This window comes from Prinia subflava, chromosome Z (assembly GCF_021018805.1).
Source record: "Prinia subflava isolate CZ2003 ecotype Zambia chromosome Z, Cam_Psub_1.2, whole genome shotgun sequence".
Classification (NCBI taxonomy): Eukaryota; Metazoa; Chordata; class Aves; order Passeriformes; family Cisticolidae; genus Prinia; species Prinia subflava.
This window is the reverse complement of record NC_086283.1, coordinates 40,514,059-40,541,192: the sequence shown is the minus strand read 5'-3', so window position 1 is coordinate 40,541,192 and position 27,134 is coordinate 40,514,059. Positions and strand designations below refer to the sequence as shown.

At 39.3% G+C, this 27,134-nt stretch overlaps 1 protein-coding gene across 1 annotated transcript in view; it reads left to right on the top strand.

The window, feature by feature from the left end:
• The window catches only part of CAMK4 (calcium/calmodulin dependent protein kinase IV), a 150,872-nt gene that overhangs the window by 113,975 nt on the left and 9,763 nt on the right, over window positions 1-27,134 (top strand). Inside the window, exons 6-8 of the mRNA XM_063421991.1 lie at window positions 18,624-18,714; window positions 21,151-21,225; window positions 24,599-24,674. Of these exons, the coding sequence (XP_063278061.1) occupies window positions 18,624-18,714; window positions 21,151-21,225; window positions 24,599-24,674 (242 nt within the window). The remainder of the gene's footprint in view (window positions 1-18,623; window positions 18,715-21,150; window positions 21,226-24,598; window positions 24,675-27,134) is intronic.

Below are 27,134 nucleotides of genomic sequence, written 5' to 3'. Positions count from 1 at the left end.
AGGTGGGCTATTTGGCCCCTTGCCCAATGAGATGGACACTGGGTTTTGAGGTGCACTTCCAAAGCCCTATCACTGTGTCTGTGTTGGTACTGAGCCAATTGCAACGACCAGGCTATAGAAAATTCTAGTTTAACTTCCTTATATAGAAACATCTGCTCGGGTACAGAAATGCACGACTACACCTCAGGTGTTGTGCACTGCTAGGCTTTGACTGAAGCAGGTAGAACTGTGCCAAAGACTGCAGGTCAGATCAGGTCCTGTCCTGAATTTTAGAATAGTTTGGTTTTGGCAAGTATTTTCCTTAAAAAAAATCACACATTTTCTAGGGATTTTATTATCTCGTTTTTGCATGTTTAGTTCACACTGAGTAATCATATCTCCCAAATTAATCCTTCTTGATTTCATGCAGGCTAGGCAAAGGGAAGAAATATGTTCTGAGTAGGGAACTACAAACTTACATGCCCTTTCACCAGCAAAATAAAAGCAAATAAAGTCTCAGATGAAATCATTTTATTTCTCTTTTTCAGAGCTTTATAAATAAGAGGCATTCCAGTGGAAAGCGGCTATAATGTAATACTTTCCTGGCAGTCACAGTATTTATTATTGCATAACCTTTCCCTTTGCTTTCATTACTCTGCCCCAGCTATGTGGTAGGCAGCCAGCTGCCTGCTGCCTCCTTCCAGGATAGTCACAGCTCACCAAACTGGGCCTTAAAATCCTGGTCAAGAATGTTGTCCCTCAGGTTTACAGGTACAAAAGCACAGCTCGACATGGAAGTCATGTTATTGAAATGCACATTCTTAATTTTGCACCAGAGTGTTGCAAGTTAAATGCATTGCTGTCTTCTAAAGAAAATGTGTCTGGTTTGGTTTAATTCTTGTACAGTGTGCTGGTGTACATTTGTATGCATACAGTCATCCATGTAATGTGATAGTCTGTAACTTAAGGTTGACTGCTCTCAGTAGGCTCTGTGGTAATCTTTTTTGTTTTGTGAAAAATACCAGGTTTTGTTCATAATTCACATGCATACTGTTCCAAATCTGTGATAAAATCTTCCAGAACCTGAGATGAGATAGCTTAAGCACAGTGACAGTTAAGATAATTAGGTTTGTCAAAGAGGTAGGTGTAGTAAACTCATTTTAATGGGGCAAAATGTTGACAATTTCCTAAGTTTTCATAATGTTTTTGATCTATTCCTGCTAAATTATATGTTTGATGGTGTGCTTGAGAGTTTCTGTTTCCTTGTTTGGAAACAACATTGGTTTGTACAAAACAGTTGTGACTTTTTATAATAATATTTGTCTAAACACAGTTACTGTAATCTCTGCAAGTTCAAAAAAGCTGAATGATGGCTACAGCAGCTGAAGTCCCAAAGCTTTCGTTCACTGATTTAGCAGGGAAAAAAATACATCCTATACTGAAAAATAGGTATGTGTTGCATAAAAGTACAGATTTTACTGTGATTTAATCCTCCATCCATGGAGATCATCAATGCTGCACTGAAGCCAGTGGAGTAAACACAGCCATTAAGGTTGGTCCTCTTGACTCTACAGTTTGGAAAAATCATCCCTGACTTCACAGGTGTGCTCACTTTTGGACACTTGGAAGGGTGCTCAAATCTGAAATTCAACCTTTGTTTCCATTGTCTCTGTAAGTTCTAGGTTTTTTTGGTGTTGCCATCATAGATATATGTTCTCACAGAGCCATAATCATGAGACCAGTCAGCTTTTTTCCTACTGCATTCCTGTTGGAAACCTCCTTTGATCTTGGTGATTAAGCAAAAGCTGTGGGTTGCCATTCCTCTTTCCATCTTGTCCACTCTTGTCTTGACAAACAACATTTGTTTCCTCTTACAGCCTGCAACTATTGTTAAGCCAAATAAGCCCTTATGTTTAATCTCTGCTCATAAGAACATGGGCTTCATGCTTAAGACATTTCATATTGGTAGGTTTGAACTTGATTGCAGCCTATTCTGGGAAAACTCTAGTCTCGTATTTCAGGCACGCATGCTCAAGGTAAAACAATTCAAAATTAAACAAATTTTCCTAATCACTCAGATAGACCTTATCTTTACAAGTATCATCTTATATATGTAAAATATTGCATCTCACTTACTGATCTTCCTTTGCAAAATGAGAATTTTCATGTTCTCAAAAATTCCCTGCTTGTTTTTCAGTCCAGAGAAGTCTCACTATATAAGTTAAATGTTACAGCATACAGTAGCATCATCAGCCTGTTTTTGCATCTGGTCTAAACCAGAGTCTTGTGCAGCAGCATCTCTCTCCATGACAGTATCTCCCCTGCTGCATCCAGAGGACTGCATTTGTCTGTTGCAAAAATGGCATCACTCCAGGAGTTCACCCTGTGCATCTGGGATGTACTCATAGTACATCCTGTGGTGTATAAATACACCTAAGCATCTATCTTCCTCTTGCATTTCCAGCTGATAACTCCTTACCTGTGAGCTCAACAACTCTATAAAGGTGTTCAGTAGCAGGATTGATTACTACTCTTCAGGGAAGTTGTTATATTACTGATTCCTGTGGACCTGCCGACACCGATTGCAGTTCCTCTCTAGAGTGGTCTCATGAAACTGGTTATATTTGCTGTGTGAGGAAAACAGCAGAGCTGTGTGTACTATAGGACATGCTGCCAGGATGCTGGAAGATGCATAAATGTGGATAAAGGCTGGCGCTTAACACAGATCTTGGAGTATCTGGGTAACAGAAGCAGTGCAAGGGGGTGTGAGAGACCTAAGAAGAAGTAGGCTAAAAGGCTAAAACAAAGCGTGTGGTAACAAAGAAGAGGGACAGACCTTGAAATGAGCAAGAAGATACCAGTAGTTTGACTGTTTAGCCCTGTGGAATGGAGAACTGGAGAGAGAAGAAATATAAGGTACCTTAAAACTAGCTTAAAAAAAGAAAAAAAAAAGAGCAGCAACAGAAGCAAAGATGTGTTATTAGTAGGATTATGTGGGCTAAGTTGAAGGATGATAATTATCAAAAAATCGACATAAGTAAACATTAAAAACCTAAGCAAAAGAATGCACATAAACAGTAGACCTCATCACAGACAACTGTGTAGAAGCTCAGCTTCGCAGTCTGCAGTGCTATCTTTGGTGTTTGACAGAAGTCTCAGTGAAACATATATTTTCCAATTTTATCTAAGCATCACAGATTGAAAGATGTAACTTTCAGCAGTACCTTTCCTTTACATCACTATTTCAGAGTTACAAGATCTCTCTGCACCACATTATCCCTTGAACTGGAGCTAAGCAGCCCATTAAATCATTTGACATGTTAGCAGTTTGAGGTTCTTACCTGACAGTAGACATTCCTCATCTGAACTTCTTCCACTGAGCAGGCAGAAAAGTCATCTCCCCTTACTTGTTTGCAGTTTTTTGTGTACTGGGGCTTTGACTGAGCAGAGATCACTCTCAGTGTGATGCTCACCCTGGCAAGCCCTGAGTTGAGATCAATACTTAAGGATGTATTTGTCATTTCCTGTTCATCAATGAAATAAAGTACTCTTGGCTCATTGTTTCCCTTTTGGCCTTCTTACTTTCAGCTTGTGTCCTCCTCCAGCCCAGCTGCACAAGTGCTTGCAGCCAGCTCTTACCCAAGAAATAGGATTTGATGCACAGAGTCAGATTGCCTATGCATCAAATCCTATTTGTGCTAATTAGCACAACACAGAGAAGCCACTATAAACTGCAGCTAAAAACCATTCAAAAAGATATATGTGGGGCTTGAGTCTGTCTAGATGATAGATGCCCACCTAAGCTGTTCTATGCCGCCCTTCCTCAGATGGGCAGGGGAGAAAAAAACAACAAAAAGCTCATGAGTCAAGGTCAGGAAGAGGTCACTCAGCAAATTCCGTTACAGGCAAAGGAGACTTAACTTTGGGAAATCAGTTTAATTTATTACCAATTAAACCATAATGTGATAATGAGAAAATATTCTTACTTCTCTCCTTGAACTGCTGTTGCTCTGGTGAGGGAAATTTTTCCCCTTCTTAAATACCTTATCCCAGAGTTACTGCCCCTGTTGCTGATGGTCAGCCTTGGGTATGTCTTGGAGCCAGCTGGAATTGGCTCCATTGGACTGGGAGGAAGCTTTTGGCAGCTTCTCACAAGCCACCCCTATAGTCCAAAACTTTGCCATGCAAACCCAGCACATTTTAGTATAAACAGGAAAAAAAAATAGCATAGCACGTAGTCTTTATAGCTGTGCTGAGCATCACCTTAGAAGCAGTTTGTGGTTTGACCCACACACACTCCTGCTGGAAGGTTGCCCTGAATACTTGTAACTTTCACAGTGAGGAGCCTTTTTCTCATTTCTGGCCTAAAAATATTCATGTTTTCTGGTCTTTTTTTTTTTTTTTTGTGCCAAGAGTGTCTTGCCTTTGGCCTGTTCCTTCCATCCTGACTGGTGTTTATTGCTACATACTTGTAGAAGGTGGTCAAATCCTCTTTCAAACTCTACTTTGTGTTGCTGAAAAGGACAAATTTGGCATCGTCTCATCAAACAACAGCTTACTCGCCACTGACGGCTCATTTTTCAGAACAGGTTTCTGAACAACAAGTGCTTTCCTTACTTTTCCGTGCTCCTGTCTATTTGCGTTTCTCTTACTGATCTCTAATTCCATCAATGCAACCCTCAGCAAGATTAGTAAGATATCTGAGGTAATGTTAGATACTTCACTGAAATCCAGACATATTCACATCAGTGATTGTTGCATGAAGTTTACTGATCAGAACTTCTGAAAGGAAGGATTTTTCCCCCTGTAAACAGTGCACAGGCAGGCTGTTGTTTTCTCCAGCATTGGTGTTTATATTTACATTTGCCATTGAGCCTAGTCCAGGTGTGGTTTGATGAGAGGAGGTTCTGGTATAGAAGTGGTGTTGCTGTTGGTGGAGACAGGAACATGACACACACACACCAAAGTTCATGCAGCAGCAGCCGGATTGTATTGTGAGGTGCCCCTTTTTATAGGGGCTTTGAATTTCCCACTCTTAAACACCTGATGGGTAAGGGTCTCAACTTTGCCCAGCTCACTGGCCAATGATGTGGGTGCCTCCTTGGTTCAAAGGGATTGGTTGGGGTCTCCTGTGTGATCTTGATTGAAGCTCATCACCTTCATACCCGGGGACTTGTTTGCTTCAATTGCCTAATGAGCTAGACTGGTCGAATAAATGTCTATCATGGCCAAATTATTTGTGCAGCTATAGACCAGCTACAGCTGTCACAGAGGGGCACCCCATGTTCTGAAAATGTTAAAATTAACATGGATTAATCTTCTCTTAGGACTTTTTAGTCTTATGGAATTGTTCAACTTTAGCATGCAAAGGCTGAGGGGGTTCGGTTCCTCTTACATAATTATACCATGCAAAACCATAAAAGGCTTTGAATTTTTACTTTTGTGTTTCCTTGTAAATGTTTTCACATTTATAATCCAGATCATAGCAAGACAGAAATTTCTGTGATTTTAAAGAAAAACAACATAAATGATGACATTATAAACACTGAGATGATGAAAACCAGGGTGTTAAGAAGGGATATAATTTTCAGTCATCTCTTCACCGTTTTTCAGTCAGGTTGTTTTCTCATTCTGATCAACAGGAATTTAGCTGTTTACTTGAATGAGGTCAAAATAGCTTTTCTTGTTTATATGGATTTATATTTAGATTCAGAGATGTGAAGGAAAAGGCTGGCATTCCTATTTCTCATTACATGTTCTAGATTTATTTACTGATATTTTGAGTAAAAGACTTCCTATACACAAATTTTTAATACAATTATCCCCTCAGTTTGGAAGTTGCTCTAAAACAATAAATACATTTTATATCTCATACTGATTGCTAGGCTAATCAAAAAAATCTGTGGACAACAAGATTGTGGACCAGATTATTACATATCCTGTTGTGTCCTTTTAGTATGGGAATAAATTTACCTCTAGTGCTAATCTTTGAATCTCCTGTACTTGATACAAAACCACAAACCTAGAATAAAATATAAAAAGAAAAACATACTGCCACCCTATCTGCAACCCTCAGAGGACGGTGATAACATGTGACTGAGTGTTGGTCATTACATTTAATTCCACAGTTTTAAATCAGAAGACCTCAACCTTCTTTGAGAGCCACAGCAGCGACTGTCTGCTGATCAAGGGTACAGGGATGTTTGAATTATGGTGGTAGTGTAGTGCAAAACACTAAACTAACACACACACTCTGGTTTCTTTGAAGATAACAGAAATATTTACACTGATTTCATGGGATTATTTGCATTTGTGATGTGTGGCTGATCCTTTTTCTAGCTCTAAGTCCTAACTGAAAATTACCAGTGGCCTGTAAGACAAACACCTGAGATGCTTTTGCACCCCAGGCTCCTCTTTTCTGACCACAGACCCTGAGGCAGATGCTGAAGATAACAGCAGGTTCTCAGACATATTTTATCACTATTCATCCTGGAAAGTACTTGTATTATAAGAGTTTGTCACGCTCTTAAAGAAACAGCTCTGGAAGTTGTAGTTTGGGAAAGATTGGTTTATTTGCATTGGGAATACAATCTGTCCACAAAGTAAAGCCAAAATACTAAGGTTTTCTTCTCAGTTCTATGGCTTTGTAGAATACGTGGTGTGGCATAACAGTTTTGTTCATATTTGTAGGAATTTTTACAAGGATTTTCTGAATGCTGGGAAGTGTATGGCACACTAACATAAATTTAATTTTTGTATTTTTTTATTGACATCTCCATTATAATAGCAATATTTGGAATTCACATGGAAACTAGGAAAAATATTTGAAAACATGTTTCTGAAAATCTTTCAGTGATAAAAATACAAAATTAAATTAAATCTCTTACTGTGTCTTCCAGTATCAGCATATTGATAAAGGAAAATATTTGTAGTCTTCTGGATATTAAAACAACAATCATATGATGTATTTTAAAAATGAACAGCATTGCCTGAAGTTCTAAACTAGAGCAGCGAAACCACAGGGAGGTTTCTTTGTTAGACAGAAATTTAACATCCCATTTTGATCTGTTCCAGCCTTTCTAAAAAAGAGGAGTTGCTAGCAAATTCAGATTTACTATTTGGCATTTCTCTGGGTGGCACATGTTATTTCAGAATTCCAGGTGTCTGAACAATGAACGTGGACTGCCTTGATGAAGTTGTGACGATTCCCAGCAGAACATGAAATTTTCTTCCACTTCTGAGAGTCTGCACAAACACGTAATTTGCCTTTACAGAAAACTTATACAAGTGTGCAATCTCAGAAAGCTTGTTCAATAGAAGCAGTCACCTATGTATCGGAGATATTCACAGGCTAACCTGGTCTCTTCCTCTTACTAGTAGATAAGAATTTTATACCTCCTTCCAGTTACATTCTTACAAGCATAGCTAATTTTTATTGGTCTAATTTTTTTTTAAATTAATGAAATTAATGATTTCCTTACATGATTTCCTTACAAATATTGCTGGTCCCTTGTAAAGTACAACAGAAATATATGTTCCTAATGTCATCACCTGAAGAAAAAATCAAGTTTTAAAAACTAGAATGGAAATGGATCTTATGAATTCTCACTGTTTTGGGATCCTAAGTAACTGTCCATGAAGTTGTTTGGGTTTTTTCACTGAGTGCCCTTGTTTCAGGAGTGAGAGAGTACAATGGAACTGATAAAGGAGCCTGGTATCTTAGGCCTGATCAAGCAGAAACCGTGGGAGAGACACAGATAAAGGCTCCCTGGGGTAGAAGTGACCAAGAAACATGTTGTGAAACTTTGTAGTGATTACCAAGTAACTGATGTCATGAAGAATGTATAACCAATGAGAAATTGTTACCAAAACCAGAAACCTATATAAGTGCCATACAAGAAAAACTCTATATAAACACCTTTTATGCTCAATAAATTTGGCTTCTGATCAGAACTCGGAATTCCCCCGTCTCTCAACCGCCGATACCCATGATAGAGCATAACAGACTTCTTTTCTCATTTTAAGTGTAAATGAAAGTGGGGGATAGTTAGCACGTCTAGCCTGCAAGTCTCCTCGAGCAAGGAGGTGCCTGAGGTATGGTGCTGTTGACAGAAATGATACTTTGTTTTCCTGATCTCAGAATAGGAGAGTGCATCTATCACATTTCTGTAAAGCTGAGATCAGTCTAAGTTTGCCACACCATCACTGTAGTTTAATGTAACGGCACCTGGAAGACTGAGGTTGGCTTTTGTATTGCACGGGCAAGGGCTCACATCTAGCAAATAAATAAGTGGAGACTCTTCCATGCTCTTTGAGGGCTAAGCTGTTTAAAACTACATTTTGTAAAAAGTCTGTAACAAAAGTAAAAAAAGATTATTATTTTTTAAATAATATGGTTTATGCAGCTTGAATGTGTGGTCAGTATTAGGCTTAACAAGTGATGCCAATGTAGGCCAAACAAAGAAAGAAGTATAGTTAACACAAAACAACATCTGTGTGTTATTTATGCATAAAGAAGAATTCAAGTAGCAGGATTATAAATATCCATCGATAAAATGATGCATTAAAAATCGTAGACTTTTTTACATGCATAGTTTGAAATGAGAGTTTCATGGACAGACAAGAGAAATTTCATTCTCCTTGGTTTATGAAATCTCACCTATGAAACAATTTACAGTCTGCCCCTACCAAAACAATCATTCATGGTCAGCAATGCCAGCTGGCTTGTTACAGAAAATATCCATGCCATTAAATTGTGCCAGCCTTTAAAAAAAATGGCCAGATTCATATTGCCTGATGGGAATACCCTTTTGCTTGAGAAACAGGGTGTTGTTTTGATCAATGCCAATTTACCCAGGACTTTTCTAAACATTTGAACAATGTAGAAACTGAGTATTGGCATCTAGGAGCCTTTCCTGACATGGCTTAATTTTGTAGTGAACAGTACAGGCAGAACAAAATCTGCTTCTTCAAGAGCACATAATAAAACTGTAACTTACCATTTAAGATCCACATTACTTTATGAAATATCTCTCTTTAAAAAAGGAGACAGATTAATCAAAATTAAATTTAGTGCTTTGATTAGAATCCAAAAAATCAATTTCTTGCAAGAAAACTAAAATATGTTGGTGCAGAATGAACAGATGTGCACCTAAGCCTAATTAGGGCGTTGTGATACACCCCTGTTACAGGTATCCTAGAGCTGTGGCTAGTGAATCCCTGTGGTCAGTGAAACCTAATGCTGCCAGAAATAGTTTTCCATTAGCTAAATGTGTTTCTGATGATGAAGGTTATTGGAAGCTGAGCTAACACCAGATATCATTGACAAGAGCTGTAGATCTATTCTAGATTGGTTTTCGTTTGTATCATTTCAATTTCCCTATGGCAAAACCAAAGACATTACTGACTTGCAAAAACAGTACTTGCTTTTCAATAACCTGCTCAGAATAGAGAATCTACTTAATTTTTAAATTTGCTAGAATTACAGTCATCTTGCTGAATTTTCTGTTCTATATAGGGATAGCACTCTGATAAAAGCCTTTCTGTGGATTCATGACATTGGCTGAAATACCTCCCTGCTTCCTTTCAGATTTGCTGTAGCTGTTACTTTGCAAAGGCACCTCAGTGTATTTATGAAGCTTTTGAGGTTGTTTTTTTGTAGATTTGTCTTAATTCCATCTCTAATGCAAGTTAAATATTTTTCATGTCTTGAAGTTAATGAAAAACTCTTGCTTATTAGGGATTTGTTTCTTTCTTTGTAACGTGACTGTGGTTAATAACATAAAAGATGATGAAGACAGTGAGTATAACAAAGTGGTAGAATGTAATGTGATTGTGATGTTTTTTGTCTTCTGAACTCTGTACAAACCATACAACCTCAGCACACTGTGAGGGTTTGTTGTAAGAGCTTTGTTAAGTGAACTAGGTCGAGCAGAGAGGTTCTGTGAGTTGAATAAAACTGTAGAAGAAATGAGTGCCTGTACCAAGGAAGAACTGCACTGTTAGGTTTTGGGTTTTTCTTTAAGAAGGATGATGGTTTGGGGAGAGTTTAGCTCACCTGGGGGTTTTTTGCACCTCACAGAGGAGTGTTCTGAACCTCAGCAGTACCGACCAATCAAGTCACACCTGTTCAGTAAGCTCTGCCCTCTCCAATTTTGTGGCATTACCCTGCATCTATTACAATGATCCTTTTGAATTTCACCATAAATTACTGAGTTTTTCCAAAACAAAATATATTCTTCACCTTTTCCGAATGCAACTGGAAAAGGTGCCCAGTCTGTGTGGAGACTGCAATGGGAAGATTTATCTACATGAGGAGTCTGGGCAATGGCAGGAGAAGATGTATCGTCTTTGTCTTCTGTACCGCAGACATGCAGAACAAAAAAAATCCCCAAAACACCAACAAACCAAACAAACAACAGAAAAAACCCCAAACCAATCAACCACCACCAACAAAAACCAAAACAACAAAAAAAGAAAATTAAGCAGAGTGGTTGTGTGAGCAACATGGTAAATCTATGTTAATTCTCTGAATTCAAATAGTCTGCAAGTGGGTGGCTGTTCCAGATGGATGTAAGAAAAAGCCCGTGTCAAAGCTCTATATCAAAGCTACATCAACGCTCTTGTAGCTACTCTGATGCAGTGTGGCCTACTTACAGTTTAGGAGGAGAATTTCATGTCACTGCAGACAGTTAGCTCTCTGCACAAAGCCCCCTCATTTGGGAATTGTGTGGGAAGGTGTGTGTGTTATCATCTCCTACATTTGTCAGATTGTACAGAAATTACTGTACATGATTTGCTGTCACCACACCTGGTGTAGTGTCATCATCCCTAAGGCTGCTTCATTCTCCTAAAAGCTGGAACATTCAAGATAAAAATGCTTCCTAATGTAAAGGAAAATTAACTATGGGGAATGCAGTCGAAATTTTATATAACCTAATTGCTTAATTTAAAACCTCCTTTCTGATCTATCTCATAACTCTAAACATCACAGATCAGCAAAAAAAAATAATGAGGTTTAGGTTTATTTATCTATGCTGATGCATTTCTTCATTCTTTTTCATAATACACACATTATCTGAAATTGTAAATCAAATTAGTTGTGTTAGTGCATACTTATGCTAAGTACAAAGGCAAATATTCTTTGTTCCACAAAAACAATGTTCAGTTAAATGAATCTGACTAGGTTAATTGACATTTTATGAAAAGACTTGGAAGTTGGTTTCTCAAGTAGCAAACATAATGGCATAATCGTATTTCCCAGAGCAACCAGTAAAAGCAAGACAAGTGCAGAAATTCAGATTTCTGCAAGATGTCTGAAGGAGCTTTCATTATGTGTGGCCTTTCTAAGTCTCTGGTTTGTTGTTATCAAGACACTGAATTCCAAAACCTGCTGAAATAATACATCCAGAAAATAAACTGATACTGGTTTTGTCTTCTGTGGTGATAAAGTGGTCCTCTGTTCATTCGGTCCCAAAACCAATGTGACTACTGGAAAGGAATGGTGGCAAAGGGGAGATAAGGATGTGTACATAACTCTAACTTGATCTCACACTTTTATTACTGAAGCCTTGTTCATGCCTGTGGTGCTGAGTTCTGACATTACCATTGATGGTGGTTTTTTATTTGGTTTTTTTTTCCAAGCTCTTTAAGCAGGAATTCTAACATATGCTTCTGCAAGAGCTCTTAAAACAATCCCTGTATCTTCAAAATTATTTCCATTCCTGTATTCTATTTTGTACAGAAAAAATTTAACCCAAAGTAATGTTTCTACCATGTAAGCAACAGATAAATGCATTTTTCTATAATCAACACAAATAAAAGTATCCAATTTCCAAACCAAAGCAAATAGGATTTCAGGTCCCGTTCTGCATTTAAAGTTATATGTTGCCTAACGAATAAATGGAAGCACAGGAACATACTATCATATTACCATACATATTTGAAATAAAGTCTGACAAATTTGAAATAGAGGAATTTTACATGGATTTCAGTGGTGACAGCACCGTTTCAAAACAAATTATGTGTCCCCATTTTCCTTTGCACTTGTCACTCTGACACCTGCATAGCTTATACGCCTCAAAATTTCGAAAATGGAGAAACTGAGATGCAGAAGAACTGCCCAGTTTCCCCTAGGATAAGCCTACAGTAGCTCCAGGTCACATACCATATCCTCTTATCAATCTGTAACATCTGTACAGTTGTTGGACCTGTGAAGTGCAAATTTGCTAATACATGTGTGAGGTTGTCACTTTGCAGAATTGCTCACTAACTGTAACATTTTAGATATCTCTCAATTCCCTCGAGGTGCATGGGCCTTGTTTTCCAAAGTCTACGCCAACATGGAATGTAGGGTTCCAGGTACATTTTCAGTGATGCATTTTGAATGTTTCTCTGTACTCTGTATGATCTGCGTTGAATGATGATTTTAGACACCACTTAGAGGGAGACTGGCTTTCCCATTCTGCTTGTATAAGGTGAACTCACTCACCTTCCTAGGACTAGAAAACAGAGAAAACTTTTTTCCCAATATCCTTCTGGTTTATTAAAAGTTTATTTAAACTATCTCTTAACTGAAGCAAAATCTGTATCAATTAACCATGCCCATTCAAACAGTATATGGCTGTAATCAAACTAAATTACTGTGCACTAGCTTTCATTATGCAATGACCCTCTTTTGTACAGCTTTTGTGAGGGCTACAGAAAGAGCTTAATTACAAGTCTAGACATTCATGAAAAGGGAGCAAAAAACCTCCCTGTTTTCATCTCCTTATGCGTGTAATGACTGCACTTACAGCAGAAGATGCCCCGTGCTGGCTTTGGTTCAAAACCCTGCAGTCCCGGTTTTGTAATAAATTCAACATGCAAGTCCTAAATATATTCCATCAAGCAATGAAACTAGTGGAAATTTTCCTTTTAAAAACATGAGTGAATCTGGTATTCATGATCATGACTATCACATTATCAGCATCCTGGACAGAAATTACTATAATGAAACCACTGCACCAGCCACATCAGACAACAGGCTTCTCCCCACTGCTGATGCACACAGAAATCTGCCATCATCAGTCCTTGAATGAAGGTCACTGCTCAGGAAGAGCCCATCCTGGAGTTAAACACAGACACATGCAGAAGCAGAGAACAGGTCAGGGTCTTCATGCATGGGTTTGAATAACACCAGGAATTCAAAGGCTGAAGCCAGGAGGGCCAAGGCAGAAAATGTGAATGCATCTAGCCTGAGACATGAGTAGCAAACTCAATCATCCTTGTAAGAAGAGCTACAGGTGAAGGAGACCTATTGAAAGGTGTCTAGAAGAAGGAAGCACTGTTTCTGTCTTTTTTTTTCTGCTAGTTTCCATTAAGTGTTCAGCTATATCCAGATGTCTAGCACATTTAATAGCAGTGACTAAACTGTAAAAGAAAATATTAACTAAAATTAGTTTCAGAGTGTATACAAATTTAGATTTTTTAAAATTCTTTGCATCCAGTGACCTGCATAGTACCATCTTTAAAGAGCAAGCTTTTAAAGCTTAAAATAGATTTAATAGATATCTAACACTCACTTCCGATGGAGGCAAACACTCACTTCTCCAGCAAAGCAGATAAGATATATGTAGCACTCATTTCAAGAGGAGGAAACAAGTAATTAACTTCACTCTCCACAAAAATTTGAAGTAAATATTGAAGAAAAGAATGTGGGACACCTGGGGAATAACAAGGCCTGAAGGTCACCAGCAAGGCAGGATTTTGTTCAGATCCAGCCATGACAAATCAGTCTGACTTTTTCTCAAGCACAGTAAGAGGCATTGTTAGTGGGGCAGAAGCAGAAGGTATTGTACTTGCATAAGTAAAGCTTTTGGTACTTGATTCATCTGACAGTTTTACTATAAATTAGCAAAATATTATCAAGGTTATGTGATTTTAAGCTGGTTAGAGACTGGTTGTCTCTACTGAGAGACAATGTGTATCAGTCTAATTGAAGATCACAGTGGAGGTTCAGGAGAAGCCTTGCCTGCTCTGCTTTTTTAGTGTGTTTTGTTGGTAAACTCATCTGATGGAATAGAAGGTCCACTTACAAAAAATTCCAGACCATAAAATTGGAGAAAGCTGCAAGTATGTTGCAGAATAGGATTAGGAAAAATAACTTAGCTAAAATCCAATGTCCTTTTTGTACAGTCAAGGAAAAAAAAGAGAAAGAAGGTTACACAGGATCAAAAGGTAGACAGGAGTGGTATATGTTGGAAAAAAAGGGCAAATACATCTATTAGTACATTCTATAAAGTTTGTCAGGTCACAACTACCGGAATGCATTTTTGCAGTTTCAACACATTAGTGAAAGTTGACCCTTTCTTGTGGGAAAAAACAAGAATGACCAAAAGTCTGGAAAAGACTGAGCAAACAAAGGTCCTGCATTCCTAGAGAAAAGAATGATTGTGTACATGGTAAGAAATATTCAAAAGGCTCTTGCAAAAAAAAAGGAGATAATCCACTTTCTGCCTCTTCCATATGTAGGAAACAAAGCAGTGGGTTTCATCTGCTCTTGTCAAAATCCAGGTGAGTTGCAGGCAAGTACTTTGTAACAGTCAGGAAAGCACAGACCTGTAATAAATTGCTTGGGGAAATTGTAGAGTCTCTAATAGCAGAGGCGTGCAGGAATAAATTGAACAAACAACCGTTGTAGGTGTAATTGATGCTGCAAAGGAGCTTAGAGAGGAATGGATGATTCAGGTTCATTACAACACTACTTTTCTACAGTTCTGTGAAATGGGTACCATAAATAAAATTAAGGGATAGGGCCAGAGTTTTAAGCAGTTTACATTTGTTCATTTGTTATAAAATCTTTCAAGTTAGAGAGGTACCTGAATTATTAAACAACAAAACAAAGAACAAAAGAAACTTTCATGCAGTAAAGTGAGAGCTTTTGGGGGAAAGAAAGCTTAGAGGGAAAGAAAAAAAATCTTTCTGTTACAGTCGTAGTTAAAGCTATGAAAATTGTTCAGTCAGGAATTGCTGTTGTCTACTGCAGGAGTAAAGACCGAGATGCAGGCTGCTTTTATTTTAAGCAAGTCCTGCAGAGAAGGGCCTGTATGTCAGACTCAGCATGACCTAGTGTCATGATGAGTCTGACCTCAGAGTTTATCAAAGAGTAATAAAACTGTGCTACTCAATTTTGTTATAAAACTTTTCTCCTAGATTACCTGAGAGGTCTTTGTGATTTTAATTGGCTGACATTCTCTATTGAAAATCTGAAGAAAGTGAAAACTGAATATTTTAGCTGCAGTGAGAGTACCACATCATGATCACATTTTAATGTGCATGCTATCTTAAACTGTTCTGCAGTGCTATGCATTTACAAACTCTACATCCAGCTGTAGAAATGAATTATTTTCCAAGTCTTATCCATATCTTTTATGTGGGAAAGGTAATGTAATTCAGTAATGCCTAGGCCTATAAAGTGAGCTCTGGCATGGTACCTGGGCCCAGATCCTTTCATTTGATCACATAACTTAGTCCTTAAGAGACATAGCACATATGTAGTAGAGCAGAGACTACCCGTCTTACAATGGAAGTGCACAATGCCCAAGTCTGTACTACAAACTGGGAAAGTCTTTGAAGTTATGCAAAAGAACATGACTTTTATTAAAATTAGTATATGAGAAATAAAGCAAGACCAATCAAAATATAGCACATATAAATTAAGTGTTATACAAAGTATATTATACTAATTTAACAAAACCCGTTTCTAAGCCAAGATATTTTAGCTCAGAATACTGTTCATATTTATACAAAACCAAGTAGTAGTCCTGTCAATACCAGGAGCTTTAATGCTACATGGGGAGCAGAGCTGTTGGGACTGACGAAAATTTGGAAACAGGTCAGTACCAGAATATCTACTAAATAAGAGAGCCGTGCTGAAAATGAGTACTGTAAGGGGGTTGTGGAGCAGGAAATGCTCTCAGTAAGTGACAGGTGGCTCAGGCTGGAGGACAGGAGGTCACTGTATCTGCTAAAGACCTGTATTAACAAGGCTGTTTGGATGCAGATACCTTTTACAGATGTCCAGCCAGCTCTCCATCCCCTCAGGGGATCTATGAGCCTAGCTGGTACTTCCATGAAGAATGGGGTATCCGTATTCATAAAACCACTGGGGTTTTTTGTTGGGTTGGTTTGTGGGTTTTTTAATCTATGTTGCCCTTCTGTCTGCCAGTTCACAATAAAACTATTGACCCTATTGGCAAAACTCAAAAACTTTTGATGTATTATGAAAGATATAAGCTGCCAACAGTAGGTCTTTTAAACCCAGGACCTGGCAGCATGAGGCATCCCTGGCCAAATGCATGTCTTGTCCCAGCCCAAATAGGAAGTCAAACAGGAGAAACAATGGATGAGAGAGAAAAGAACAGGAAAGACTGATTTTAGGGTGTGACCATGTCAGGACCTATGTGGGCTGCAGAGGTACGTCACATGTCTGGGCAGGAATTCTGGATTAGGTTCTGGGAAGATAAGGGGAGATGTGGTGAAGAGGGAGTAGGTGCAGGTGTTGTGATGAGGGCACATGAGAGAGAGAGCTCAGATTATCACAGTGACAATCTTTGAAAGGCATGGGTTAAGTTATTGTGACAATTTTCATTTGTTAGGCATCCCCTTGTGTGAGTTTTATGCAAATAGTGGACTGGACAGAGGAGGAAAATTTTCCTGCTTGAGGTTTTGTGAGTTTGCAATAAAAAAATCAGTTTGCATTCCAAGTTCAATAATAATTCGTTAAAAAGTCAGTCAGTCATGAGGCACAAGCGTGGTTAGCAGATGTTCTCGGTTATGGTTGTTGATGTATCTGAGAAGGAGACCCACAAGCCAGGAAAAGTTGAACCCTAAAGTTTTTCCTAAAATCCCTCCCACAAAAATGTGTTTCTGCAAAGAGAAGAAAATTTCTATGTTTTCAGCCTCACAGCATAAAATGTTTTTATGAATATGGGCATGTGTTATAAAGGATCTGCTAAAAGACTGCAAACTTGGCTGGAACATTCTTCTACACAAATTTGGTCAAGGATTTTTTGTGCAGATGAATTGGAAGTGTCTCTTTTCTACTGAGTGATTGTGGAATGTCTGATCCTTCTCACTCCTACAGAGGCAGCTAAACTGATTGCAGCACCTGAACACAGATCAGTTCAGACATTTTTTCCTGTCCACCTCAGTCTGATGGCTTTTGGTCCACTCCCTCTGTGCCACTGCTATGCTGTGTGAACATCTTTGCTACAGTTATGTCTGGCATGATGAAGATGTATTTTTATGCAGGGTGAACATGATTGTTTGCAGCCATGCAGATGTGGCTGCATTAAATTATGTATTTAATGTATACAATCCATCAGGTTCCATATCCTGTTGGCTGTTTTTACCTTGGATAATTGATTAGTTATCTTACTGTAGAAAACAGCTGGAACAAACACTTAAATTTTACTGTGAAGTAAGGTGAGTGTCTTTGGCTGATCTCTAAAAGACACATCATGGCAAATCCTCTGACTTCAGGATCGCAGAGAAGGTCAATAAAGAACACTTATTGCACTGTGAGAAAAACACACGTGTAAACCACACTGTCACTAAAACAATGCCCAAGGACAGAGCAATGTATTCCTCCTCAGTGTTATTTAATCACTGGCAATTTATAGGAACTAAAATTCCAATGAGATACATAGTCAAGAATTCACCTCAGATGCTAACTCAGGTGCACATTATAGCTGTGTTGTCTAGGTGAATATCCAACCATTTATCATTTCCTGCATAAATATGCACAGAGACTGGGCTTTTTTGCCAGTGAAAACACAGCTAAGAGAGATGCTACTAAAATGCAGAACATGAGACTTTTGAATAAGGTAATGTAATTCTACCCTTTAGCATATCTCTTCTAAAACGTAAGAGTTTTGTGTGAATATTTGATCAATAAGAAATACAGAATTTCTCTTGCTAGTTTATCCTTTTTTGTCTATCAGTATATTGTGCAATTTTTTTTCTGTTTCTGTCCATGGCAAGTGTAAATGGCAGTCATATGTTTTAGAAATTTTTCTTTCCACTAGTGCAAGGCAGGAGTTCAATGGTGAATGAATTTGCATGTACTGCATGTACTTTGGCAAGACAGATGGATTTTTGGGACTTTACAATTGAGTGGTTTTAAAACTTGTAAGTCTGTACCAAAAGACCCCAACATTTTTGTAGGTAGCTCAGGACACTTACTGCATCCTTTCTACTCAAATACATCTATTTAATTGTTTAAATGACCACTTTCCTATCTCCCAGAATGTTATAATGTGCAGAAACAACCTTCCTCCGAGCTGGACTTTGGCATCTCATCATCTCTTGGATTGCTGCTTAGGAGCTATTGCTGTATTAAAATTCAAGGATACTTTCTGAGATGTTTTTGTTCCCAAATGAACATGATGCCTTCCCAACTTTTATTTTCCTATTCAGATTACAGTATATATCCAAGGATCCTACACTGAGCAAGTTTCCAGAAAAAGGAACTGCTGAAAATTAGTGAAGTAACTCTGTGTCACACACAGAGCAAATATTAATCTGCTGCTATGGAGAGTTAGAAAGATGTCAACTCATGCTTGACCATTCTCACTTACATGCTTTGACTTTCTCTTTTTTAGTATCTGCATGCAAATGGGATTGTGCATCGAGACTTGAAGCCAGAAAATCTACTCTATGCAACACCAGCACCAGATGCACCATTAAAAATTGGTGAGCAGCATTAAATGTGTCCCTCCCTGATGCCTTTACATCAGTAATATGTGCTAACTGGTGTTTGGAGTATATGCATCTCACAATCACCCTATTTCTGAATGAGCAGCACGTTACTTCAGCAGCACAGCTGTACATGATGGATTCAAAACCAATGCAAAACTAGATGCTTACTTAGAGAATTTATAGCCAAAGTCATGCAGAATGTGGCAGAGATTAAAGCACTGGGAACATGAAGCATCACAAGAACAGCATAAAGTTCTGTGCACCACTTCCTATGCCCCTTTTTTTCTGTTAAATTAGTACTGCAATAAAAGGACAAGGGGATCTGCTCCTTTTTAATGCCTTTATTAAGAAATCAGCTCTGGGTGGGGACCCACGGGGCTGCACACACCACCCCTGCTCCCTTTGGCAACATGGAGGAGGAGTTGGGCAGCTTTGCTACACAGCAGAGTGGGGCTTCCGTCCTCATGGGCATGCCTGGGAAGTTGGATTTTGGGCTCCTTGTCTGAGGGTGACTTGCAGATGGAGAACTGTTTAAGTTCACGGTGACAAGGTGGAGCTGCTTTGGTTGGTGGTCTTCTCCACTGGTATGCCAGCCTAGGGGTACTATTTTGAGTCTTGGATTTTACACTGGCTCGTTGTCTTAAGGGTTCTTTATCTCTGAGTAGTACCCAGTGTCTCAGTGTCCTTTCATTTGCATATTGTGCGCCATTTTGGGGAGCAGCAGAGGCTACACTTGACAGAAAAAGGGTACAGGGCTGTTGGTTAGGGTAATTAACAATATGGGTGATTAACAGTCTATGCATTCATCTTGGTGATCAACATTTGACATGGTAACATTTAACAATTAACAGAACATGGTAACAATCGATTAACTTATCAACTTGTTCATAACAGTACCTTAAGAGGAAAGATACATTGGTGTGAAAATAAAAATGTGCAGATAAGTGATAGAAAGCAATCTGAACAAGGCTGGCTTCTGTTTTGAAGGTAGATTAGAGGGACATGGAGAGATCATTGCAAAGAGCGCAGGGAAACTCTCTGAAGCATGGTCAGCACCATAAAGGCAGTGAGGAGGGACAAGGCTCTCCTGATCCCAAATGTATTGTGACAGTTCTGTTGGAGATGGCAGACACTTCCAAAGGGTATGACCTTCAGAAATTTTGGACATGTCTAGTTTTTGCCTGAGAACCAAGGAACATCTGTGCAACCCTTGTAAGTTTGAAAATATCACCTGGTGCTCCCTTAGGAGTGAGTGTTTCCACATTTATCAGGCTGGGGTTTGTCATGGGTTTCTGGAGCCAAATTTCCATGAACTAGCCCCAAGCAATTTTGTATAAATTTCTAAGAATGTCTTGGTTTTCAGGGTGATGGTATCTTCATTTATATCACATCCTATTTCTTATCTTTCCTGGAAAGGCTCTAAACTTGATAATTTAATGCAGCACAGTGGCTTTGGTTTGACATCCAGAGTATGTAGGGCTTTTGAAGCATTTCCTAAATGCCATGATTCTTCATCTTCCTGGGAAGGTCATTGCCTTGTTTAAATTGAAATCCAATTTACAACGAGTGGCCATGTTTATAAAAGTAAACTGTATTTCTAATTAGACAAATGATAATGCAAGAAGGATAGCCATTTAAGAACAAGTGACCTATTTTTATCCTGATCTTGAATCAAAACATTCCCTTTTATATTTGGTCTAACAAAACAAAATCAAGTACTTTTATTCTGCATTTGAAGGCAAAGGTGATTTTCATCATCTAAACTGGAATTTTAATAAGCTCAGTTCATTCTCAGTATATTTTTTTAATATATATTATTTTAACTCTAAAAAGAGAGATGTGAACGCAGCAGTTTTTATGACATTTGTAAAGGAGTCATGCAATTACAATGTGTATTGTCACGAAGGCCTTTGCTCTGTGAATAGTAATTCAGTATAGAAACATTGGAAAATGGATGTTAAGTACTTCTTCTATCAGCATCTTTATGCCCCTAGAAGCCTTCTATCAAAATACTGCTAGGATTTTGTCTTGCAGAGACTACACACTCTGACCCTTGACTAAAAAAGCAACCCAAAATAGTAATAATAATTTTACTGGATTACTCAAAGAGTGGAAACTGAATATATACCTAAAATATATTTCTAGATCTCTGCTTTTATGCCTTTGGCCTCCCACTGTACTGGCTTTCTGCAGTTTTCAGAATAAAATACAAGCTACATTTCTGTCAAGCAAGAGCCAGGAATACTCATTTGAACAGCAAATTTTTCTTCCAGATTGCAGCATGAGTAGATTCATTAAATCAGTGATTATCTCTGGAAATATCAATACCATTCATTTAACATATAAATGTTTATTTAATTGCACATACAACATAAAACCCGACATTATTACAGGGAGTAAGAATGCTAATATTCCCAACCATCTTAACAGCTGACTTTGGACTTTCCAAGATTGTGGAAGACCATGTGACCATGAAGACAGTTTGTGGAACTCCAGGGTACTGTGGTATGTTGTTTTGTTACTTACTTATTTGCTTTTATAACTGTAGAGTCAAAGGAACGAAGACACTGGAGAAGACCGTGAGATCACTCTGTTACCTCATAGAACAGCTGATAATGCAATTCAGGTGACATTGTCATTGTCCATCACCTTGTAAAGAACACACACCTGTCAAGTCTGCTTTAGAGCAGAACCTAATTCCAGTCCAGTTAGTTTCATTAAACAGTATTTCACATATTAGCTATTAATGTTCTGGTTGTCTTCTCTTGTGACAATTATACTACCAATGCCACAAATCCATAGTTAGTGCTTAGCCCTTTTGATGGCCATCTTCATATACTACAAAAATGGGATAAGGCTTATTCCCATAGAAGAACCCTCAGAGTTATGTTAACTTGATGGGAAGGATTGAGGCTGAATTTTTCTGCAGAGAAGGGAAGAAAGGAGTTTTATGCCTACAGTCATGTGCCTGTAGCAATCCTTGATTTACATCTCCAGCTAACTGACTGCGCAGAAGTCCTGGTGCCCAGAAAACATTCAAGCATTACTTTCCAGAACTGGAGGAAACCCAGGAGAAATACTGTTTAAATGCCAAATTAAACTATGAATAATTGATGGTTCCGGGCTGCCAGCTCCCACATCCTGCCCACCCATCTATTGGCAGCTTCTCCAGAAAGGACACAGCAACAAAAACACATACTAGAATCTGAATACTTTGGCATCAAGACTCGACAATCTACAGTCCTTGGGATGTGCAGATTGATGCAGAGGACAGAAACAAGAAGATGTTCACAGAGAACTTAGTTTGCTGCAATGTTTTGTTTTCAGTTAATTTAACAAGAAGAGCATAAGCGATTTCTGAAAGTAGTTAAAAAAATCAAGCCCATGCAAAGCAGTGATTCATGATCAGTCTGTTACAGGCAACATCTAAACTAACAGCAATGTGTTGGACAAAACCATTCACCAGAAACAAACTTCTGGAAATCTTAAAAAATACTAAAAGCCCTTCTGTTCATGGTTGTGAAAGTGTAATGTGGGAAGGGGAAGAGATTGCGTTGATGCTCATAGGTACAGCCAGCCCACTGTGCTCCAGAAATGTGGCAACCATCCCACATGAATCACAGATCCAGTGGGACCAGGGTCCTCAAGCTGTGCCTATGAAGCTGCTTGGGCAGACATTGACTTCTCTTTACTGTTGCAGAGCTGGAGTCCCCCACAACTGCCTGGCCTTTCTGTCTGCTCCTCACTGCAGCAGAAGTAACTGCCTAAAATTGTCTGTCTTTCCTTCCAAATAAAACAGAATATTAAAAACAATTCTTAAATAAAGTGCCAAATAAATAGACTTATAGAACCATTAAGGTTGGAAAAGACCTCCAAGATTGTTAAGTCCAACCTTTGACTGAACACCACCATGCTCACTGAACCATGGCACTAAAGGCCAAGTCCAGTTGTTTCTTGAACACATCCTGGGATGATGACTCTACCATCTCTTGGGCAGCCTGTTAAAAGCTTAACTGCCCATTTTGTGAGAAAATCCTTCCTAATGTCCAACCTGACCCTCCCCTAGTGAAGCTTGGGCCCTTTTCTCTTGATCTATCATTGCTACGTGGGAGAGGAAGCCAACCCTCACCCCACTTGCACCACCATCCAGGTAATTGTAGAGACTCCCTGAGCCTCCTTTACTCCAGCCCGAACACTCACACCTCCCTCAGCTTCTCCTCTTAGGATTTATTCTCTATTTCTTTGCCAGTCTCATTGCCCTTCTCTGGACGTGCTCCAGCCCCTCAAGGTCCTCCTGGCTGTAAAGGGCCTCAAACTGGACACAACATTTGAGTTTTGACCTCACCAGTGCCCAGCGCAGGGCAGGGGATGATCACTGCCCCATATTGCTGATACAAGCCAGGATGCCTTTGGCCTTCTTGGCCACTTGGGCACAGTTGGCTCGTGTTCAGCCACTGTCAACCAACACACCCAGGTCCCTTCCTGCAGTGCAGTTTTCCAGCCACTCTGCCCCCAGTCTTCAGCACTGCAGGGGGTTATTGTGGCCCAAGGCAGGACTAACACTCAATCTCATAAAGCCTCATCCCATCAGCCTTGTCTCATCCTTTGTAGTGCCTTCCTAATCCCCACCTGACTTGGTGTCATATGCAAACTGACTGAGGGTGCCCCTTCCCCTCATCCAGACCAGGATAAAGATGTAAAACAGGACTGGTTGCAACACTGAGTGCTGGGGGATCCCACTAGTGCCCAGCCACCAGCTGGATGTAACTCCACCACCACTCCCAGGGTCCAGATGTCCAGACAGTTTTTCACCCAGTGACACTGCACGTGTCCAAGCCATGAGCAGCCAGTTTTTCCAGGAAAATGCTGTGTGAGTGCCAAAGACTTTTAATAGAGTCCCCACAGACAATATCCACAGCCTCCCCTCATCCGCCACATGAGCAGATGGATCATCTGCTCACAAAAGGAGATCAGGTGGGTCATGCAGGATGTGCCATTCCTGAACCCCTGCTGGCTGTGCCTGATCCCTTGCACTGTCCTGTATGTGCCGTGTGATCACATTCAAGATGATCTCCATGATCTTCCCTGGCACCGAGGTCTGGCTCACAGGCCTGTACTTCCCAGCACTAATTGTCCTGCCCTTCTTGTGGAGGGACATCACTTTAGCCCACCTCCAAATCATCTGGGACCTTGCCAGTTAGAACCCATGATCAGTGATGCAGAGCAGCTTGGCAAACTCATTCACCAGCTCCCTCAGCACCCTTGGATGAATCCCACCTGGTCCCATGCACTTGTGCGTGTCTAAGTGGCTCAGCAGGTCACTGCCTCTCTCCTCCTGGATTGCACAGGGTCTGTTCTGCTCTCTGTCCCTGTCTGCCATCTCTGGGGCTGGTTCCCTGAGGATAAACAGGCCTTGCTGTTGAGGACTGAGGCAAAGAGGGCATTAAGTACCTCAGCCTTTTTCTCCTCCTTGGTTCCAGTGTTTGCCTCTGCATCCAATAAAGGATGGAGCTTTTCATTGGCCCCATTTTTGTTGTTGATGTATTTATAAAAACATTAAGGAAAATACTAAAGTTAAAGCACCACCTTCTTGATCACATTGTAGCTGCAGTGCACCTGTAGCTTTCCGTGGTTCCTTTCACAAATGTAAAAAACTATTTGAAACCAAAGTACACTTCTCATTTTATTCTGGCATAGCTTGGTCATACTTCTCTTGTTTTATATTCAGTGAAGAGAATCATCTGCGTAATTAAGGGCTTAAATGGGCAGTCCTAACTTTTCATAAAAGACATGATTGCGCATGGACTTTAATTGATTTTGTAACTGTTATTTCTTCACTCAACTTTTGTGTTACTGACAAGTGTTTTGTCCTCTGCAGCACCAGAGATACTACGGGGATGTGCCTATGGCCCTGAGGTGGACATGTGGTCCCTGGGGATTATCACCTACATCCTGTAAGTGCAGACACTGCTACAGAGAGCTTCACTTTTTAGCACCCACAGGATTTCATGACACTATTAGCTGTGCCATTGGAAAGAACAAGATCCTGAGCTTCAATTATTATATTCCTAATTTTACTGAAGTAAGTCAAATCCTAGAGGAGCATGGCAAAACACTCAGCTTAAATATTTTATAAATATAACATTTCTTCCTGCACAGCAGCGAGATCTGTGCAGAATCATGATATTAATGTGAATGAATATAGAGCAAAACTTCCAAACACTTGTGCTTAAATAGGCATTTGTGTGTAAGTCTTATTGTGGCTAGTCATCATTCAATTGGTAAGAATTGTAATTACTTGTAATTACTTGATTGTATTGATTGAATCTTTCAAAGGAAGATTATTGAGAAGGGAAAATAGCATATGGTGTATTGACTCTCTTTTTTATGGGAGAATAATTATGAGACTTAATTGAAATTCACGGCAATGACAGTGCTAAGACGGCTTGTGTATTTATATGCAATACTTCTAGGATGACTTTTATGGGAAGAAAGCGAGATTTTACATGAGTACCTTAATGATATGGAGGATTTTATACATGTAGGCCATTATCCCTCCCCTACTACTTGCTATGTCCGGCAAGTACAGTGTGCAGTAACACAATTATTTTCTTCTTTTGCAAAGAAAGAATTATATTCTCTAGGATTTTTACTAAAAGTGCATGTAAGGATATATAAACCCTCTAATGGTAATGTCAGAAAACATTCATCTTTTGTTCTGCACATAAGCCTCAAATAGTTCACAGGTCTCCTTTTGGGTACCTCTAAATAATAGGCTACAATAGTCCCTATTTGCCATTTTGCTATTGGCTGCTTTTTAAATGCACGTGTGTTATCTTTGTGTCAAGGTCTGGCTTAAGATCCAGACCTTGTGTTGAAGGTCACATCTCAGATATTATCTGCCAGTTTCTCATTTCTTGTCATTTCTAAGGTTTCCACTTATGACAGAGAGATGTGAAATTTGCCAACAAGGTGGTCCCCAAGACTGGAGAGGTGACTTTTGATGTCCCTTTACAAAGCCACCTAGTTTAAGTTATGGCCTTTCCTAGTTTACTCAAGGCTTAATGAAGTTGTTGCACTTCAAACTAAGAGCCTTTCTTAAGCAAAACTTGTTTTCAAGTGTAAACAAGCTCCAACCAAACTCAAACAATTCTTATCTGATTATCTGGAGTGGCATTTTCTATATGCAGCCTCTCAAAACCTTCCAGCTGTTCAGGGGATGCTTCCAAGCCACACTAAACCTCTTGTAAACTTGTAAATGCAAGTGTGTGAGTTCCTGCCCTGGATGAGGCTGCATGACTATAGATACTCTTCAATTCTTTCTCCTTCTAATCTTGTCCTACTCCACCACAAAATACAATTTGATCTACAGGAACAAGACAGGCAAAAATTCACCTGGCTGCCTCTTCTATTTAGCTTTAACAGTACTCCACATTCAAAACTCTTCTATTGTGTGTAATGCTTTGTGGATCAGTATCTGATGGATTAGAAACTAAGACCAGAAAGGTACATGTAAGATTACTAAATCGTTAATCCTGGAGTCCAGAGGACCATGTTGTATGTCTCATAGTTCAGTAAAGGAAGCCCACTTACATAGAGTCAGAAAAACACCAAAACATTCTTGTATGTCCCCCAAAATGGAGTGGATGTAAGAGTTAACAACTATGTTACAGAGGATCTGCAACAGCAAACCTGTATCTTGCCATTGATCAAAGTGAACTTACCATTTTATTAAAAAAAACTTTGACACATTTCTTGTTGGAATTCCTGGCTCTTTCCTGCTCCAAGGGCAGGGCAAATAAAACTCAGAAGATGTTGTTTTTGAAGTGTCACTCTGAAATTTAATATCCTTATTTATTACAAACTCACAAGATGTGAGTTCTCTGTAACAGGTCGAGAAAGTGAGCCTAAAATGGTGTCTACCCAAGGTTATTTAAGCCTTAATTATCCAGTAACAAGTTGACATCTATATTATTTATGCTTCTAATCCAATTGTGATCACCCAAAACCTACAATGCAGACCTCTTTCCCCCAATAACAGAAAACCACCCAGATTTGTAATGAAGAAGGAAGAAGAAGGTGCAAAAAACACAACTAATCCACACCCAAAGTCCTCCATCTTGGCTCCCATATATCACCATACACTAAAATCCCAAATCTAAGTTTTTCACCCTGTGAGATCACACAATACTATCCAAACTACATCCCCATGATCCCAGTACTATCACTCATTTTTGGAAGCCTGTTTCAAGGTCTCAGGTCAAATGCAGTGCTTCTCTGGAGTTCTGTGCCTGTCAGCACAGAGTCCGAAATTCTCAGCATCTGGAGTTCCCATCTATTCTGACAGAACAGTTCTTCCTGAGGCAAACTGTATTAAGACCTATTGGTGATAACTGTCATAATGTATAGTTTCA